Below are 18,196 nucleotides of genomic sequence, written 5' to 3' on the forward strand. Positions count from 1 at the left end.
TAAAAATATTTCCAACAAATATAATATTTAATAATAATAATAATAAGAAGAAGAAGAAGAAGAAGAAGAAGAAGAGGAAGAAGAACAATAATAAGGAAACATGGACAGTTTTATTTATATTAATAGCTGATTTACTGAACAAATGATTCAAATGATTCAAATAGAAATATTTACATTCCATTCTTCACGCTGGAGAGTCGATTCTACTGAATCAAAGAGTCGGTTAAAAAGATCGATTCGTGTCTACTTGGTGTCCCGGTTGCAGCGCGCGGCGCAGGGAGTAGTGCGATGGCACAGCGAAGCTCAACCAAGATTGGAAACGGGAAAACACAGACACCGTTCAGAGCTGAGGAAGCATGAACATTGCTACACAGATAGAAACGATCAGGCCACAGCTTTCCCAGAGCATTACGTTTCCAAAGGTGAGTCAAAATGTAAACATTGTTGGACTAAATGGTGAGATACACATGCGACCTTTTCCATGCAGTTAAGTGGCTTTTGCACAACACTGATGTAACTTTATTTATTTGTTTGTTTGTTTGTTTGTTTATTATATATTTATTTATTTTATTATTTTATTATTTTTTTATGATTCCTCTTAAGCTTAAAATAAAAAAAAGGTGACATAACAATGTGCTATATTCCATGCACAACTGATTGATGGTTTAAAATGAAATCAACTATTTTCACTTGATAATGTGAACCTCAGAAGTGAAAACATCATCAGAAGCCATCTGCACTGACATTTAATTTTTTCTTTACATTTCATAGTTGAGAGCAATAAAAGACGGCTCTATAACCCATGGAAAGGATGCTTTTAAAGTGCCATTGTGTTGAATAGAAAGAAAGCAATAGGGAAATGTATCACTGTGTATATAAAGAACTATGTGTCACACGTGTGGTTTCTTTATAAGAGCCTAAAACAGACTTTGGAGAGAGGACGAACCCAGCAGCTTTAAAATATTAAGTCTGTTGTAAAAACTGAGGAGACACAATGTCATGCACACATGCTGTACTGAGAACAAAATATAATACTTTTACTTGACTTGATTCTAAAGCCAGGAGACAGTTTAACACAGTTTTACTTTCCTCTGAGCGATTAAGCAGTTCTTGTACATTTGGCCAGCACAATAAACACAGAAACCTCAGTCAAAGTAGTTAAAGTCAATCTATTAAACTCTGCTTTATGGCAAGTAGTCAAATAATACTGACTCACTGTCAACATATCAGTACATAGATCTGTGATCTGTAAAGCGTTTAAAATAGGACTCTCTCTCTCTCTCTCTCTCTCTCTCTCTCTCTCTCTCTCTCTCTCTCTCTGTGTCTCTGTGTCTCTGTCTCTCTCTGTGTCTCTGTCTCTCTCTGTGTCTCTGTCTCTCTCTGTGTCTCTCTCTCTCCCCCCTCCCCCTTTCTTAAAGTCATTAAGAAACAAAAAATTTGTAGTGGCAAATGCTCACAGTTTATGTTAACCTGGTATGGTTACAAAAAGGCCAATAGATATTTGGTCAAATAGATTATTAGGTATTTATACATATAAACAAATTGCTGTTTGTTCCTTATTGGTTTTAGGCAGATTGTAAAGGGCAGTGAGAAAAGCTGAAGGAAAAAGTCATCAGGTTTTGTTCCTTTGGGAATGACACAGTTCTCTGAAACAGTTCAGCTCTTGAATGGGAGCCTTTGTTAGTCAAGTTCAGCATCACAGGGTAAATGTTATAGGCTGAAGGTGTACAGTATAGTTTGATCTTTGAACAATCATTATGGTAAAATTGTTATGCATATTGTTATGTGTACAAAAAATATTGTTTATTTTATAAAAATATACTGTTTATTTTTTAAAAATTTTCAAGCTTAGTGTTGTATAGTGGCATAGATTATTTGTTTTATATTGACTTTTCTTATCATGGAGCCCACCACACACACTGACCTTTACCCTCAGCTTCTTTTAACTCTGCCTCTGTGAGTAGTGTGTAAAGTCTTTTCCTGTGGCTGGCTTCATTCATGTATGCTCTGATGAGTTACACCACTTCACTAGGATTAAAGCAGACATAGAATTAATTTAAATGTCTGGACATAGTAATAGGTAGTGCAGGATTATGTGTTTTAAGAATATCACTGCAGAGTACGATTCACTGATGGGTCTGTCTGGTAACTGACAAGTTGACAGTTTTTGTTTGTGTAAGGTGGTTACATATCTCTTTCAGAAAAATCTTCCTGTGGTACTGTTTATCAGTTTAAACAAAGATGCACCGGATGTAGCCATAATAATATCTGTCATAATCATTCATTCTATCGATGTTTGCCTTTGGTTATTGTAAATTATATAATTCAACTAGGACGCACACAAAACTGTCGGTACTATCACTTACTAAGGCAGTGTAATTTGGACTTGGCAAGGTATCATCAGGTACAAAAAGAAATGATAGTTTTCATTTCAATTGTGAAATGTCATTTTAATCTTGTAGCTGAAACTTTATAGAACAACAGTTTTTAACGAAGTTACGTATGTCTTATGATGGGAAAAACCTGCTCTGACTGGCACAGCTTTGTGATGGTGTTAAATGGCTTGCTGCAGACAGTAATACAAAAGCCAGGAGATTTATGTGTTGGGGAGTCACACCTGAGTGCCAGAACTGAACTGAACCTGGCATTGCACACAGTGTACAGCCTTTTAGTTCCAGAGGTCAGTTGTCCTTTGAGAGACATTTTGGATCTCTTTCTGTGTGTTTTTTTTCTCTCATCCTCTCCCTCTTTTCTCTATGATTTACCTGCATGAAAGCTCTACTGTGTAACAGAACATTGTGGGACCGTCAAGAGAGGGTGGTGAGTAAGAATGCCCTATACCTAATGTCAGAGATTTAACTGTAGCTCATACTGTACCAGTGATGAAGAATAGCAAAGCACAAAATGTTCTTTATACACAGAAGCAAATAGTGATTTAGGTCATTTCAGTTTTCTCCTTTCTGCTTTGTTTCATTGTTGGTGCACAAAGAGAAACACAAGATGTCACACTTATATTCACATTTGTCCTTACACTTTGGTAAAAGCCTTTAAGCATACCATCTGGCTATTTAAAGACTCAAAAGCAGCAAAAGTATTGCAGAACTTTCCATGTACCAAATGACTGGTATTAAATTTAAGATAGCTAATGAAGTAAAACAAAGGAACAGAACATATATACAATAGCAGAACTAAAGGCACTAATTCATGTGTTTTATGTTGGGAGCGCTGTGAATTTGCTCATTTGTGGCAGCGGTAGATCTGTGTTTAAGGCTTTGAAAAATTTACCCGAAGATTGTAAGTTCAAATCCGAGAACTATATGATATATTATTTATACTTAAATTTGCTTTATGCATAAACATCTGCCAAATAAAGAAGTATAAAATGTTAAAAGAAGCATTGAGATGGGAATATATGTTTTCAGTAAACACACACACAGACTTTTTGATCCTGTAGAATCTTCCCAGGACGGAGCAATAAACCTGAATGGGCTGAGTATGTCACAGCTTACTTTGAAATTTTGTGTCAAAGGGTATGTTCATGTTAGAGTTCTCACACAAATGTGCTACTGTCTGAGGGGCTTTAAATTTGCAGAGAATTTTACTTTCCTCCAAAGTAAGCATTGTTGTGTCCTGACCACAAAATGACCCATTTGTAAAAAGAGATTGAGACTAAATTTGGAAAGTGATGAGAGAATTGTGAAAAGAGGCTGGACCAATGATGAAAGAGGAATGAGGGGATGATCAGAAGAAAGAAAGCCTTAGTGAATGCCACGAGAAAGTGAACTGATTAACTGAAGCGCTTCATCTTTGTAAAATCTGTGAAATCTAAACTCTGTCTTCGACATCTGAATCTCCATGAACAGACTGTGTTTGGAAAGGTCTGAGTAGCCTAAAGACTCTAAATTAAATATATGTATTTCATCAGGCAAATTATTTTGATTCAATAGTTTTGTTTAATAACATTTGAATTTCATTGAGACAAGAATATAGAATATTGGCTTCAACAGAATAGCATTTGCACTGTTGCCAGAAGATGGCAAGTTTGAATCCTGATGATGCCACTATCATGGCTGATGGCCAGGGGAGCAAAATTGGCTGATCTCTCAGGGTGGGAGGGATGGCATTACTCTCTCTGCCCTGTCAATCAGAGTGGCTCAAGCCAATTGCAGGCATCTGTGAGCTGATGCACAGATGGCTCCTCCATATACCCTGTGATGTAGCATGTGCAGCAGTTCAAAAGATATTTTTGGCTGACTTCATGTCTCAGAGAAAGCATGTGTTAGCCGTCATTCTTCCTGGTTGATTGGATAAAACAAGAATATAGAATGAGACATCTTTATTCTTTGTTAAAGCTAGTATAATACCAATTGTATACTATAGTGAATATCTCTCAAAGCCTTCATTCTGATCTCTTTTAGGCCAGTGAAGAAGCATGTGCAGCTCTGTGAGTCCAAAGCAGCACCCGTTTGGCCCGGGCCTCACTGACCTGCAGCAATACAGCCTGTGGTTGGCCAGCAGACATGAAGCCAGCCTGCTGCCTATGAAGGAGGACCTGGCCCTCTGGCTCACCAGCATGCTGGGTATGTAGGGAATAGTATTGGCTGTGTTTCTTCATTTTAGTTTGTGTTTTAATAATTTGCAGAAAACCATGACAAGACTAATAAAATGCATAGAAGTCAGAAGTCCTTGGTTATCCTGATTTCTTTATAGAATTTGCATTACTATTGTAGCCAGGGAGGCTACTCCCATAGGAAGTAACATGATTCTCATTGCTTACAGCATGTCCTGTTGTACTGTTTACCTTAGTCATAGTCACATGACCGTTTTAGTACTTAAGTGTGAGCCATTGTGTGTTTTTACAGGTAACATGAATGAAAATATTTATTCCTTTTTGACACTTTGTATGGAGCGCTTCTAGACTTTTACCTAACCACGTGTGACTGGCTGTTAGGCAGAAGATTTAAAATCACATTGGACCTGTTCAACTTATAACTTTTCTTATACTATTATAACATATTCTGGGAAGCATTGTGTAACGCCGTGTGCCTCACGACTAAAGTTTTCCTGGCTTGATCCTGAGCTTGGGTAACTGTCTGTGTGGAATGTTCACATGTTCTCCTTGTATCAACGGTTTTGTCTGCGTTCTTTGATTTCCTCCCACCTTTTAAACACATGGTGGTAGGTGGATTGACTACCTTGTGATTGTGTTACTGGTGTTTTCTTGATGTATTCTCACTTCAGATTCTGTTCCAGCTCAGTTTATGAAGAAGAATGACTGAATTACATATTGTACTATAGGTTGCTTTTATTTATTTTGACTGAACTCGAGACAGGTAGTGATTCAGAAGAATTGCACAGATATTACGAGAAGAATGGGGGTGTGCATGTGTGTGGTGTGGGATGTCAGTGGAACGTCTGGCAATAGGCAAGTTGTGAACAGCCAGCAGAGGCAGAAGCAGTGCTGCTGGTCTGCCTGGAGCTGATGAAGAAGAGCAGTTACAGTGGACCACACAACCTCCACAGTAAACCACACTCTTCTCACTGCACTCATCTTGAACTTTTGCATTCATTAGTGGTGTGTGGCTACTTCTAATGTGAGCTAAAAGCAGATATCCGTCTAAAAATTGTGTAAGTAGCATGATGTATGAGCACAGCTGAAGTGGTCATGACTGCTCAGTAGGAGCTGCTGTCCAGAATAGGCAGATTTCCTGTCTGTGTCTCAGCTCTAGTGGCATTTATTTACATGGTCACAGTGCTGCTATTTCACAGAATTAGGTGTGATTTGCTGTAAAATTTAATTAGAGTTAAATTGGATTCATAAAGTGCTTAAACATGTCAGGTTCATGTTTGGAATAGAAACTCTAGCTGGAGGCTGGCATTCAGAGCTTATTTTAAATCTTAGTAAAGAGTTTATTTTGCTTTACTGTATGGAGAAAACATAAAGGGGGCTCACGAAAACTGAGGGGATTTTATAAACGCTCAATTTTTCTTTCTGCTCCCCATACTTCACTTACCACATTTGGAACTCATTAAAGCATCAAACCCCCCTTCTACCACTACTGCACCCCTCTGTTTTAGAAACAAAAAAAGGATGAAAAAAATATATACTCTTTCCACAGAACCCCCTGCCACCACCTCCTATTTCAGAGTGATCTAACTGAGATGGAATGGTCAGCTGGAAGCCAGTCAAAACCAGCAGCCACATGTTGATCAGTATAGTATCTGTTAGTGTGTGTGTATGTGTGTGTGTGTGTGTGTGTGTGTGTGTGTGTGTGTGTGTGTGTGTGTGTGTGTGTGTGTGTGTGTGTGTGTGTGTGTGTGTGTCTGTCTGTGTGTGTGTCTGTCTGTGTGTGTGTCTGTCTGTGTGTGTGTGTGTATATGTGTGTGTGTATATGTGTGTGTGTGTGTGTGTGTGTGTGTGTGTGTGTGTGTGTGTGTGTGTGTGTGTGTGTGTGTGTGTGTGTGTGTGTGTGTGTGTGTGTGTGTGTGTTAGTTATCTGGGCTACTATGCAATAAGCACCCAGCTGTTTTCTGTTGAGGGATTACCATTGCTGTATGTGCTCTTTGCTCCAGGCTGGAACAAGTGTTTATCAGTTAACTTTAGCTATTGAGTCAATATTCAACTGCATTTCACATTTAAATAAGTCCTGACCTGCAGGATTAATAAGCCTCATCAATATGTCAAGTCCTGTTTGATAGCATTATTTAAATGCTTTAAAATTCTTCTATGACACAGACAGTTGGAAAAAGCATATCACAGCATGTGTTACTGTGCATGATTATGTATGTAACCAATAAAAATGGAATAAACTATGCAAAAAAAATAAAAACGGGATTTTTAAGGTGTTGTTTTTTGATTGCTTATATTCCCAGCCTTCTTCTGTCTCCTTCTCTTCCAGGTGTTGAAATCACAGCAGAGAGTTTCATGAACAGGTTAGATAATGGCTTCCTGTTGTGTCAGCTGGCTGAGACGCTGCAGGAGAAATTTAGGCAGAACAGTGGTGAACTGTCACCACCTGGCAAGGTACTTTCTCTCTTATGCTGTTTATTTAAGTACAAAACAGCAAACATTACATTCAGTGCTCATATAATAGACTCAGATATGAAATTATTTTTTAATTCTGATCAGATTTTATTCTGATCTGCTATAAATGAAATAAATTAATAAAGAATGCACACTGAAAAAATGGAAAATTTTAGTGACAACTGATGTCTCCACAATTCCTGGCCTTCAAATTCCAGATCAGAAAATCACATGCCTTTCTGATTAGCATTCATATCCTCTATCTTCAACTCCAGGGGAACCTGAAACAGAGACAAAACACTGACTTATTATCCAAATGACATCAGCATTTTATCGTTACCGTTAAATCATGTAAAATTTCTTTTGCAGATATCTAGAGAATCAAATAACTTTTGTGTGTTAATGGAACAGTTCACAGCAGTATGCATTTCTGATTTAACGTTGGAATGAATAGAAGAATCTTTTTTTCAATGGAGGTGATTTTTGCATTTTATAAATAGATTAATTTCACAAACTACAGTACTGTGATACTGCATATTCCTGCTTCAATTCCTGGCAATTGATTACTATAGTTTTTGACGTCTTACAGAATTTCCACTGATCGCATGTCAGGAGAAAGCCTAGCAATGTGTTCTGTGAATCATAGAGTACGGAATATTGTTGGACTTACGGCATGTCTTGGATGATTTTAAGTGTTGACAGGACAGGGTTGATTCCAATGTATCACTTTCAGGTGGCTGATGTGTGTCAGCAAAATCTAGACATAGCTGGACGTTACTCTCTCACACAAAGACTTTTGTCTGGAATTGTGGATATTTGCCATCTCCTCCACAAAACTCGCCATGGTGGGACGGTGAACTCGGAAAAATGCTGAGCGTGCTGATTTATACAGAGCCGGCTAACGATATTAAGGAGTCGTTAACTTTTTCCCCAAAATTCCCCCAGATGGGAAAAGCATTAAGGGCTGTAGATTTTTGGTGGTAAATTAAAGAAATATTTCTGCTTTTGTTGGCTGAAGCCCATTTTCTTCAGAGGCTTCACAATGGTCCTTTTTTGCTGGTTATGACTCCCTACAGTTTAGCTAATAGAGCCTCTTAAGAATAGCAGAACAGAGAAACTACACTGTTCAGGGTCATTACACTACACTACTATATCATTTGCACTATATCATTTGCAAATCCAATCAGGTTAATCATTTTCTTATCTGAACCACCAATGTATTTTAGGCCATGAACACATTAAATTTACTGAGCCATTACAGATAGAAAATCAGACACCAACTGTCTTGTACCATTGTGTCTCTGAGGTCTATACACAATAGAAGCTTGCAGAATCAGTTCACTTATTAACAGCAATGCCAGGATCAGATCACTATCATATGTCAAGCTCAGATTTTTGTATTGAAACAAAATGGGAAGGGAACATCTCTAGACGCGAATTCTCTGTTCTCCCCGTCTATGACAACAAAGCATCAGAAGTCTTTTCACTTTATCAGGACAATACACTACTCCTCTAGCCCTCCTTGGCTCTTTGCTTGTTTATTTTGTAATCAACCAGTTCTTAAATGCTGCAGGTAATACAGCATATAAAAGTAATCTGTAAAATTAAATAAAGTCATCTCCAAGTAATTTGTGACTTGAAATAGGAATATTAAAAGACACATTTATAAGCATATTTGATTTTGGTTACTCTTAGGGTGGGTGTCTTGTGTAACCATTCAAAATTGTGCAATTCTGTATAGGTGGTTTGTGGACTTTTATTTTAACGAACATCCTTACTGTGCAGAGCCGCAGTCTGTTTACGCACTTAATTCATAATCATTGTTCCAGACTTTTAAAACATGTTTTTAATTATAATGTTATACTGTATATATAATAATTATAATGTTATATATATATATATATATCTTTTTGTGGACACTGAGATCGATTAAAAAAATTAATGGTGTAAGTCATTTTGCCTTTTTCTTTGTGGAAGAAAAGCGTATGATATTTTGCTAGAGGAAAAGAAAGTAGCTTCTTTAGTTGCTTCTTGACAGATGCCAATAATTTCCATAATAAAATAAATAAGAGAAAATTTGAGATGGTGAACATTTATTTCCCAGAGGAGTATTATTGGATGGGGTTGTAGGAGTCTGTGGGGGAGCAAAAGAGATTTCTGGAAAAGCCAAAGAAAAATCTGATCCACTGAAGACTGCATTCTTTCAACATGACCTCATCGTACCTATCTCAGCGCCAGAAGCACATATCCTGTAGGCAGGCATATGCTACATAAATCTCATTGTGGGTGAATGTGTGTGTTAAGTGGCATTATACTCCCAGTTCCTGGCAATCCACCTTCTTGTCAAGCCCCCTGTTTCTCTTTCTCTATCTGTCAGGTTTAGTATTGATCACTGAGGGTTGTCATGATCTCTGGCTGTGTAACCTGAGCTGTGGATGTTGGGAAGAAGAGATCAGTCACTGGACAGTGATTAGACCATGATAAAGCATGTCCAAGCAGCAGGGATTGAGTGAGTCAAAAGAAGGAAAAGATGGAGGAGCACAGAGAGAAGGAAAACAGGTCCAATGGTCTAACATGTGCGAATTGGGAAAAGGGGAATTCTGATGATTCAAGTGGTCAGCAATTTCAGACTGAAGCCTCTTTAAAAGTAATTGCACACAGTTAAAGAACTAAAGACATTTAAGGGGGAAGATTTTATGTAATTATTTGTGTAATGTAAAAGTACTCATGAACATTGAGGGAAATGTTTGAAGGTATGGACAGGTTTAATACAGTAAACAAACTATTCTGCATTGATGTTGTTGGTTTGTGAATGGTTTAGTAGCCACTAAGTCGTTTACAACCATTAACTATTTTTACAACAATTAAGTCTTTTTGAGGCATTAAACTCATGACTGAAAGTTTATCTCATTCAGCCGATCCCTAATCGGAGGATCCCCTGTAGAGAAAGTGCCCCATCTGGCTCTTTTTTTGCCCGAGACAACACAGCCAATTTCCTTTCATGGTGTCGAGAGGTTGGCGTTGGGGAGACCTGCTTGTTTGAGTCTGATGGACTGGGTGAGTAACATTTCCATAGGAGAAATCTTATACATTTTTGATTTAAGCACTATAGCTCAAAATCTGTCTTTACTGTATTTACTGGCCCTCTGGAGTTTTGTTCTTTCTTTCTTTCTTTCTTTCTTTCTTTCTTTCTTTCTTTCTTTCTTACTTTCTTTCTTTCTTTCTTTCTTTCTTTCTTTCTTTCTTTCTTTCTTTTTCTTGCATTTGATGCAACAGTGGATATCGTAGGCTGGAGCTTGGAGGCATCCTACAATCTTCTTTTATAATGTTACTGGCACAGTGCTAACTTTAATAATAGCCAGACTGTTTTTATGTCTAATGTTGTGGGATGATGATGTATGATGTAGTCATTATGACATTTGATGTGTGAGATGAAAAATTTGTGCTAAATCGAATCCAGCAGTTGTGTTTTTGTATTAATAATTAAGCTTTTCCACTGCAGCAACTGCTGAAACAACACTACCGAGTAAGTGATGCTCACAAAACAAAAACATGTGTAGCCAGAAATGAACTGTATCCTAATTGTGAACCACTGTGCCATATTTGAGTTATACCATATTTTGCTGTAAAGATTCATTTTTTGGTTATATAAAATATTATCCTTGTATTTCTGATATTATTATAACTTGTCCTAGGAAAATAAGCCCTAAACTTTTTTGACAGTATTCCAATAAATATTAATATAAAACTCCTCAGAATTGATTTTTTGAACCAAAATCGTCAGATACTATTTGACATACAGTTTCTACTACTGAACATAGCAGTGGATTCTGATTGAAAGGTTACACAGAGCAAAGGGGAGACAAGTCAGTCCCAGCAGAGTAGAGGAACACAGAGGAAGTCCTTGTGCTTCTCAGAGTCCTCACCTCAGGGCTTTTCTGGGCAGCACACTGTAGCTGGCAGTGGATATAACAGAAAAAGGGAAAGAAGTGTGTTCTCTTTTACAACCTTTTCTCCTTTCTGTCTGGGATGGTTGAATGGACCTAATTGTATCATGCTATACTCCCTGGGCTTCTATCTCTCTCCCTCTCCCTCTCTCTCTCACGCATTCAAACTGCTGTAAACTCTGGATACCTTAGAAGACAGTAAAAATTAAACCAGATTTTGTCTTTATTCTGGTTCTTTACACACACACACACACACACACACACACACACACACACACACACACACACACACACACACACACACACACACACACACACACACACACACACACAACGGAAGTGCATAACAGTAAAAAAAGAAAGAAAGGAAAGAATGGCAGTATGAGGTGAGGTAAGGAAAGTGGGGCAGGAAATGAAACTGATTCCTCTGAATACACACAGCCCCCCCCCCTCCACATTACATTTGCACAGTGACACAAGTGAATACTTTGTTTTGTTGGCCTCTGTAAGACCATATATTTTTTTGAACTGCACTTTGTATTTTTACGACTCATTCCTTCTTCAGTAGTAAATGATCTAATTGACTGAATCATTCTGATCAGTGAAGGTGATTCCACATACATGAAATGAGCTTTACATGCTAGGTTTTTGTATTTTCTGTTCTGGTCTTGAGCCATTGTTCGAGTTCAGGATCTCTGAGGGTTTCATTTCAGCCAACTGGCTTAATATTACAAAATATAAATACTGTGTAATTTTAGACATTTAATCTTATTCATTTGTGCTTCTTTCCTCCTGCTTTATTTTCTGCTGAGTTAGATGATTGCATGAATGGAGCTGGAATTGAAATCAGGTGGGATGCACTATGGTTTGGAGATGACACAAAGCTCATCATGTGTTAACTGCATGTTGTGCTGTATCACCTTGATCATTACGCCATCATGCGAGTGAATCATGACTAATAAGACATGAAGCATTTAACAATGAACAGATGTGGACTCTACGAGCAGATGTTTGTCTAGGGTTAGAAGTGTCAAATTTTCATTCAATTTCTGAGACAATTTTGGCACATAACAGATCAGCTTTTCTATTAGCATACACAGAAAAATTAGCATTGAGAGCTACCTGAAAAATGTATAGTTTTGCACAACAGTTTCTGAATACTTTCTTCTGAGAACTTTTCCTAAGATAAACAGTCTCTCAAGTTTTCTGCATGCTCTTTCTGAATGTAAACTCTCATGTACGTAAACATTTTTGTTGTAGGGAACTTTAGAAGAAGGTTTGACAATGTTCATTTATTGAAGTGGGAAGGTTATGAATCAAACAGTAATTACATCACATAAACCTAACCTGCTCAGAACCTAATGAATACATTTACAAACCTTCTGATAATTCTCTGTTAACATTCTCTGTTAGCAGTGAGTAAAATGTTGACATGCTTCATTAAATCTGTCCCACAGTGCCATAGTGTACATACTGTACTGTACTTATTTTTCATTCATCAGCTTCTTACCATCACATTTCTGTGTTGTTGTGTTGTTATTACGTGATGCATAATGTTTGAGAAACTTAAAAATAAATGGACACATGTTTATTGTTGGTTTTTATTGTCTGGTCTCCAGTCTTGCACAAACAGCCACGTGAGGTCTGCCTGTGTCTGCTAGAACTGGGGAGGATAGCAGCTAAGTAAGTGGAGTATACACTATAACACCTTTCACAAACTGCTTGCTTTACCCCATATTTCATTTGATGGATGTATTTTTCTATGTCAGGTATAAGGTCGAACCGCCTGGGTTAATTAAGCTGGAGAACGAGATTGAACAGGAAGAGAAAGCTCCTGAGCCGCCTTCCTCCCCTGTCTCTCCAGTTCAGGGCTCTTCCTTTAACAAAAGCTCCTCCTGCAGGAAAAGCACCGGCAAGCTCCTTGATGATGCCGTAAGTATGACACAAAGCTGCTGGTGTTAGCTCAGTAGAAACCGATTTCATTGGAATATGCAGTATGAAAAATTAATATCTTATTTTACACAAGATTTTTGGCTTTACAAATTGGATAAATAATTTAGAGCTATAACTGAAATCGATGTTTGCTCAGGTAAGGCACATTTCTGAGGAACCTCCCTGTAAGTGCCCCAATAAATTCTGTGTCGAGCGTCAGTCACAGGGCCGCTATCGTGTTGGAGAGAAGATACTCTTCATTCGGGTGGGTACTACGCTTTATATATTGCATGTGTAATCTATATTGAGTTACTTCTACTACATTGATGTACCTTGGAATATCTAGGAATCATAAGGTTCTGCCTTACTATCAGTTTGAAGATATAAAGTTGGAATGATTTGTCTGTCAATAATTTATATTTTATTTTTCTAGACTTTTAAGATACTTGGTATGAAACATCTGGCACGCACTATTTATGTATATAGTGTGTGTAGAAGTATACATGTAATTCGTCTCTCTCTTCTGCCTACACTAGGGGCGTTATGCAGTACCACTATCAGTTTGTCTATCTGTGATCCAGATATCCATATCTGTATTTGGACTAAACCTGAAGTGAGCATGGCCTAAACCAGGACAATAAAATGACATGAAGAGTGTCATTGTGTAACTGGAATCACTGGGAAACAGTTGAAAAATGCCAGATATAAAAATGGCAGCATTCAACATATTTGTTTTTTTTCTCTGTCCCATAATATAAACAAACTAGTAAGCGAATTTAAACCACCAACACTCTGATCAGGCATTTGCTTAATTTGAATCTAGGAATGCTGTATTTTCATGTCAGGAAACATAGCGACATAGTGCATCTAACCCCCTCACACAAAAGATAACCTCCCATTAGTCTGGATCCCAGTACTAAATGCATAAATTTAGTTTCAACCAGCTAACCTGTAGAAAACTGAAATGAGAAATCAAGTACTGTGTTAGCAATTTGGAACTAATTATGAATCATCGTGATCAATATCAGGATAATGAAATCATTTCAAGTTCATAAACCTCAGTTTGAGAAGCACTGATCATAGGCATTTATACAAGGAGTGTCCCACAACAACACACATTCTGCCTCCAGACTAATTGAGATTAGTGATGTATGGCCTGGTACCCATGGGAACTCTGTTACTTGGCAACACAAAACCAGCCCTCACACCCTGGAGAGAGTGGATGATTTAGTACAGAATATCCTCTGCATGTGAGTGTCTGCTTTCTCCTGTTATTCTCCTCACTCCCAGTTTAACAGTATTAGACAGAGTGATAATTGCCCAGTGGAGAAAAGATGAGAGGGAAGAATATTGGCCAGGCTTCAGAGGAGGCAAATAAGCTCTGTAAATCTTTAATGAAGTGGATGCGAAATAGCGACAAGTCCGTCAGTACTGACTGCTCTGGAGTCAAGTATGTGCTATATTTGTACTTTGGACTTGACAGGGTTGAGGTGCTGTGTTAAGATGCAGAGATATTTAAGAAACATCATTTAACGTTTCTGATGGGAGTCGATTTTAGACTCTTCCTAGCTTACTTGGTGTATTTACAATGATTGTATCTTACAACCTGTGACATACAAGGCACCACGTATTAACAACTGCTCACGTATCTACTCAATTATCTACTCAGGTCTCCTTAGATCAGTGTGTTCGATGTGTAAATATGCTGGGAAAGGAACCACTTAGTTTAATTCTGCTGTCTGAGACTTTTTATATTAGTTGTGTAACAATTAAATTTTACACTTGACATTTATTTGTTAATTAGACACTTTTATTCAAATAAATTATTTGCAGAAGATGCACTATTATTCAGTTTTAGTCATTTTAATTAGTTTGAGAGGTGTGTATGATCACTGTGAACCTTTAAGTTTGATTTGTGTAAAAAAAAATATTCCTAAACCACAAACTCTCTTACTGCCAATTTTTAAATACAAATCTATTTTTTATTTTATTTGTCTACCTTTGGAGGAAATGATTTGTTTTCTTTTCAGTTCAAGTATTTTAAAAGGACCATAACCATAGTGAATACCATGCCTCATTTCTGTTTAGAAATCTCCTTCATAAAATTGAATTGAATACATCACCTTTTCTAAATGAGAGATTCTTTCTTCCAGTCAGCTTTGTGTGCTGCTTAGAAACCAAGGTCACATCATTTTTGTGATAAGAAAATAACCTTGAGTGGCTCATGTCTGCTACCGAATGACAGCCATGATGTTTTGTGCAATGATACACTCCCTGTTGCATCCAATAGCTTAAAACAAGGTCATCACCTATTCATACAGACCATTTTCCATGCTACATTTAATGTTGCAGACAGCAATTAAAATATGAACCTTTGTAGAAAAATGGGCATGAGAAGTGTGTCTTAGGGACGAATGAAATAGTGTACACTGATAAAAAAACAACAACTGAATTTACAGTTAGGTTGAAAGAACCGATGTAAAATCTGGTGCTTATTTTTCTAAAAATCGAAAAAAAAAATCTGCATAGTTTTATTTTTGCTTAAATGTCTAGAAAAAGATTAAACATATATTGGACAATACAATAACGAGCGAATTGACCTTCGCTGATAACCTACTCTGAACATTCTATTCTGCCGCCTGTGCGCGTGTGTGTGCGCGTGTGTGTGTGCCTGTGTGCGTGTGTGTGTGTGTTTGAGAATCAGAGATCTTCTATACTGGGGCCTTCTCTCTGCTTGTTTGCTTTAAAATGTGAAAGAGACTCCACCCAATGCCTATTAAGTCAGTGATCGCAGAGCCTTAGGGCTTTTCCTCATTGGAGCCTTCATGGCTACCTCTCTCCCTCACCGCGTTAAGCACCTTATGAATGTTTTATGTTATTATTCCACCTCAGGGCAACATAAACACATTTTGGTGTATTGAAAAATAGGCTCTATGTTGCTTTGCTCTTTCATTTCTCATATCATGCCAGTCTTGTTGTTGTTTTTTCTTATTTCCCTCTAGCTTTCACTTTTAATAAGTTAGAACTGGTACGATGCTTGTGTTTCACTGGGTCAGCTCTTTCAAATGGACAGCTACACCAGAGGGGAAGAGTGATTGCTTGTCATTTTTTGCCCTTTATAAAAGTTTAATCGGTTCGATCAGTAGCTGTTTGCACTTGTATCATAGAATAGAGGAATATATTGCTAGTGTTTTTGACCTAATACAGTGTTATTGTGATTCTTATGTTAACTGCGTATCACCAGATTTATGAAGTTTGAGTGAATTTTAAATTGTGCCTTTGATGTTATGATTTATTAAGCTATTGAAAGCCTGACATTTAGAACAGAAAGAGTGTTTGAATGTGTTTGATGGATTAGCGTTCCCAGGATAAACTATACTCTGGATCTGCAGCTTCCTTGATAAATTGGTTACTGAAGATAAATTCATTCATTAAGTGCATCTTCAAATTTTCAGTCTACAGCATTCTTCCTCATATCGTCTCAGTGGGTTTATTTTCACCTCTTTCTTGTAATTCTAAATCCTGATTTATATATTTTTTATTTTTTGAATTGAATTTGTAGATTTCGTACAAATGTGTCCTTCTCCTAACGTGTGTTACTTTTTCAAATCATTTGCTATATATATATATATAAATATATATATATATATATATATATACTAGCAGTTTATGAGAGGTGAGGAAATAAGTTGCTTAGGACCCCTTGGGATTAGAAACAATAAGTGAGAAACCTTCCTCTTATTCACCTTCTGCCTTATTGGATTCAGGATGAGATTGCCATGGCACCCAGTCTTGTGAATGTGCCTTAAGGTGCATCAGGTGTCAAGACAAACTCGAGGTGTGAACAAGTGAGTGGAGGTGTTGAGAGAAGAAAAGTGATTTCAGTGACTGACTGTGTGCACAGTCAGAAGTCTTAGCGTTTGGATGTGTTTTGTTTACTAGCCCCAGTATCATGATGCTTCATGGATTAATAGTTATAGGTAAATGTGGACTATAGTGGATTGGAAATTGGAAAACGTTTCTAATGTACAACATTTACATAGTTCAGTAAGAGACCTGTTCTGTGGCCCAGGCCAATGGAAATCTAGCTATGAAAAATATGATTTACTTCAAAAAAGTCTTGTGAGAAGACACAAAAGCAGATGACTTGCATGATGTAATGGGTATAATGTTTCGTAAAAAGTGATGTGTGTTGTAATGTGTAGTGAGGCACTAAGCGGAAGCGTATATAGCCTACAATAAATGTGTAATGCATAAAACAGTATATACAAGATTTAAGCATTAAGCATTTTCTCACTAATCTTTCCTTTACATTAGATGCTGCACAATAAACATGTGATGGTGCGAGTAGGTGGCGGCTGGGAGACTTTCGAGAGTTACCTGCTGAAGCATGACCCCTGCCGTATGCTGCAGATTTCCAGAGTGGAAGGCAAAGTGTCGCCCATCTCCATTAAGTCCCCTAGCATTAAAGACCTGACCCCTGACAGTTACCTGGTGGTGGCAGCACATTACAGAAGCAAGAAGTAACAGAGCCCATTGATAGATGAAGAATATGAGGAATGCAAAATAGGCTTTTGGGTGAAAATGGCAAACTACCGTGTACATTGGGATCCAGTCAGTTATATATCTGATGAAAAAACGCAGGTTTAAATATACTCTTGACTAAGCAATGGCAATCTCAAACTATTTCTGAGCTTTATTTTCCTTGCAAATGATCAGTACATGGAGTGCTTAAATGAATACAGCTAATTTAGCTAATTTGACACACTATGTGTTTAAAGAGTACAGCAGGGCTGAAACATAGTCTGGTCTTAAGGGGAAAGGGACTGGAAAAAAAATCTCAGAATGCAATCTGTTGAGTCAAAGATGACTAATAAACACATATATCCTGGAATTGCAACTGATATACATAGTGCGGATTAATGTAATTTTTTTGTTCTACTTTTTTTTTATAACTTTATAACTTTTGCTTAAAACAGACTGATGTATATACATTTACATTGCCATAATTTCTTAATGTATATATTTGTGGTACTATATCATATCTCAATATTAACCATTGTTGTTTTTTATTCTAGAATTTATCCACTTTATAGACAATGATATTCGTAAATGATTTTAGATGATTTCTTATTTTAAGAACAGATATAATGTAAATGTAATCATATTTTCTCTTCAAGACCAATCCAACTTGTGAGCTGTTAATAGAATCTGATGTCTGTCTGGAGTAAAATAAATCATCAAGCATTGCAGTGTTTTATCAATTAAATTAAAGTAATTGCTATTTCTTGAA

General features: G+C 37.2%; 1 protein-coding gene across 3 annotated transcripts; it reads left to right on the top strand.

The window, feature by feature from the left end:
- The first annotated feature begins 224 nt into the window (after positions 1-224).
- Positions 225-18,196, top strand: LOC113660020 (growth arrest-specific protein 2). Of its 3 annotated transcripts, none has more exons than XM_027173205.2 (8): positions 225-422; positions 4,419-4,580; positions 6,900-7,024; positions 9,940-10,081; positions 12,591-12,654; positions 12,741-12,903; positions 13,061-13,168; positions 17,221-18,196. In XM_027173205.2, exons 2-8 carry the CDS (start codon positions 4,433-4,435, stop codon positions 17,428-17,430), a joined length of 960 nt encoding a protein of 319 aa, XP_027029006.1. In that variant the 5' UTR covers positions 225-422; positions 4,419-4,432; the 3' UTR covers positions 17,431-18,196. The 3 variants fall into 3 exon arrangements, with proteins under 3 accessions (XP_027029006.1, XP_047675495.1, XP_047675496.1); XM_047819539.1 differs by lacking the exon at positions 225-422 and adding an exon at positions 2,798-2,820; XM_047819540.1 differs by lacking the exons at positions 225-422; positions 4,419-4,580; positions 6,900-7,024 and adding an exon at positions 9,123-9,671.

Source organism: Tachysurus fulvidraco, chromosome 10 (assembly GCF_022655615.1).
Source record: "Tachysurus fulvidraco isolate hzauxx_2018 chromosome 10, HZAU_PFXX_2.0, whole genome shotgun sequence".
NCBI classification, from domain to species: Eukaryota; Metazoa; Chordata; class Actinopteri; order Siluriformes; family Bagridae; genus Tachysurus; species Tachysurus fulvidraco.

Excerpts from the sequence above, each read along its gene's own strand:
- LOC113660020 (XM_027173205.2), top strand. The coding sequence starts at position 4,433 with ATGTGCAGCTCTGTGAGTCCAAAGCAGCACCCGTTTGGCCCGGGCCTC. Across the intron at positions 12,655-12,740 it reads CTGGGGAGGATAGCAGCTAA|GTATAAGGTCGAACCGCCTG; the intron begins GTAAGTGGAGTA and ends TTTCTATGTCAG. Across the intron at positions 12,904-13,060 it reads GCAAGCTCCTTGATGATGCC|GTAAGGCACATTTCTGAGGA; the intron begins GTAAGTATGACA and ends ATGTTTGCTCAG.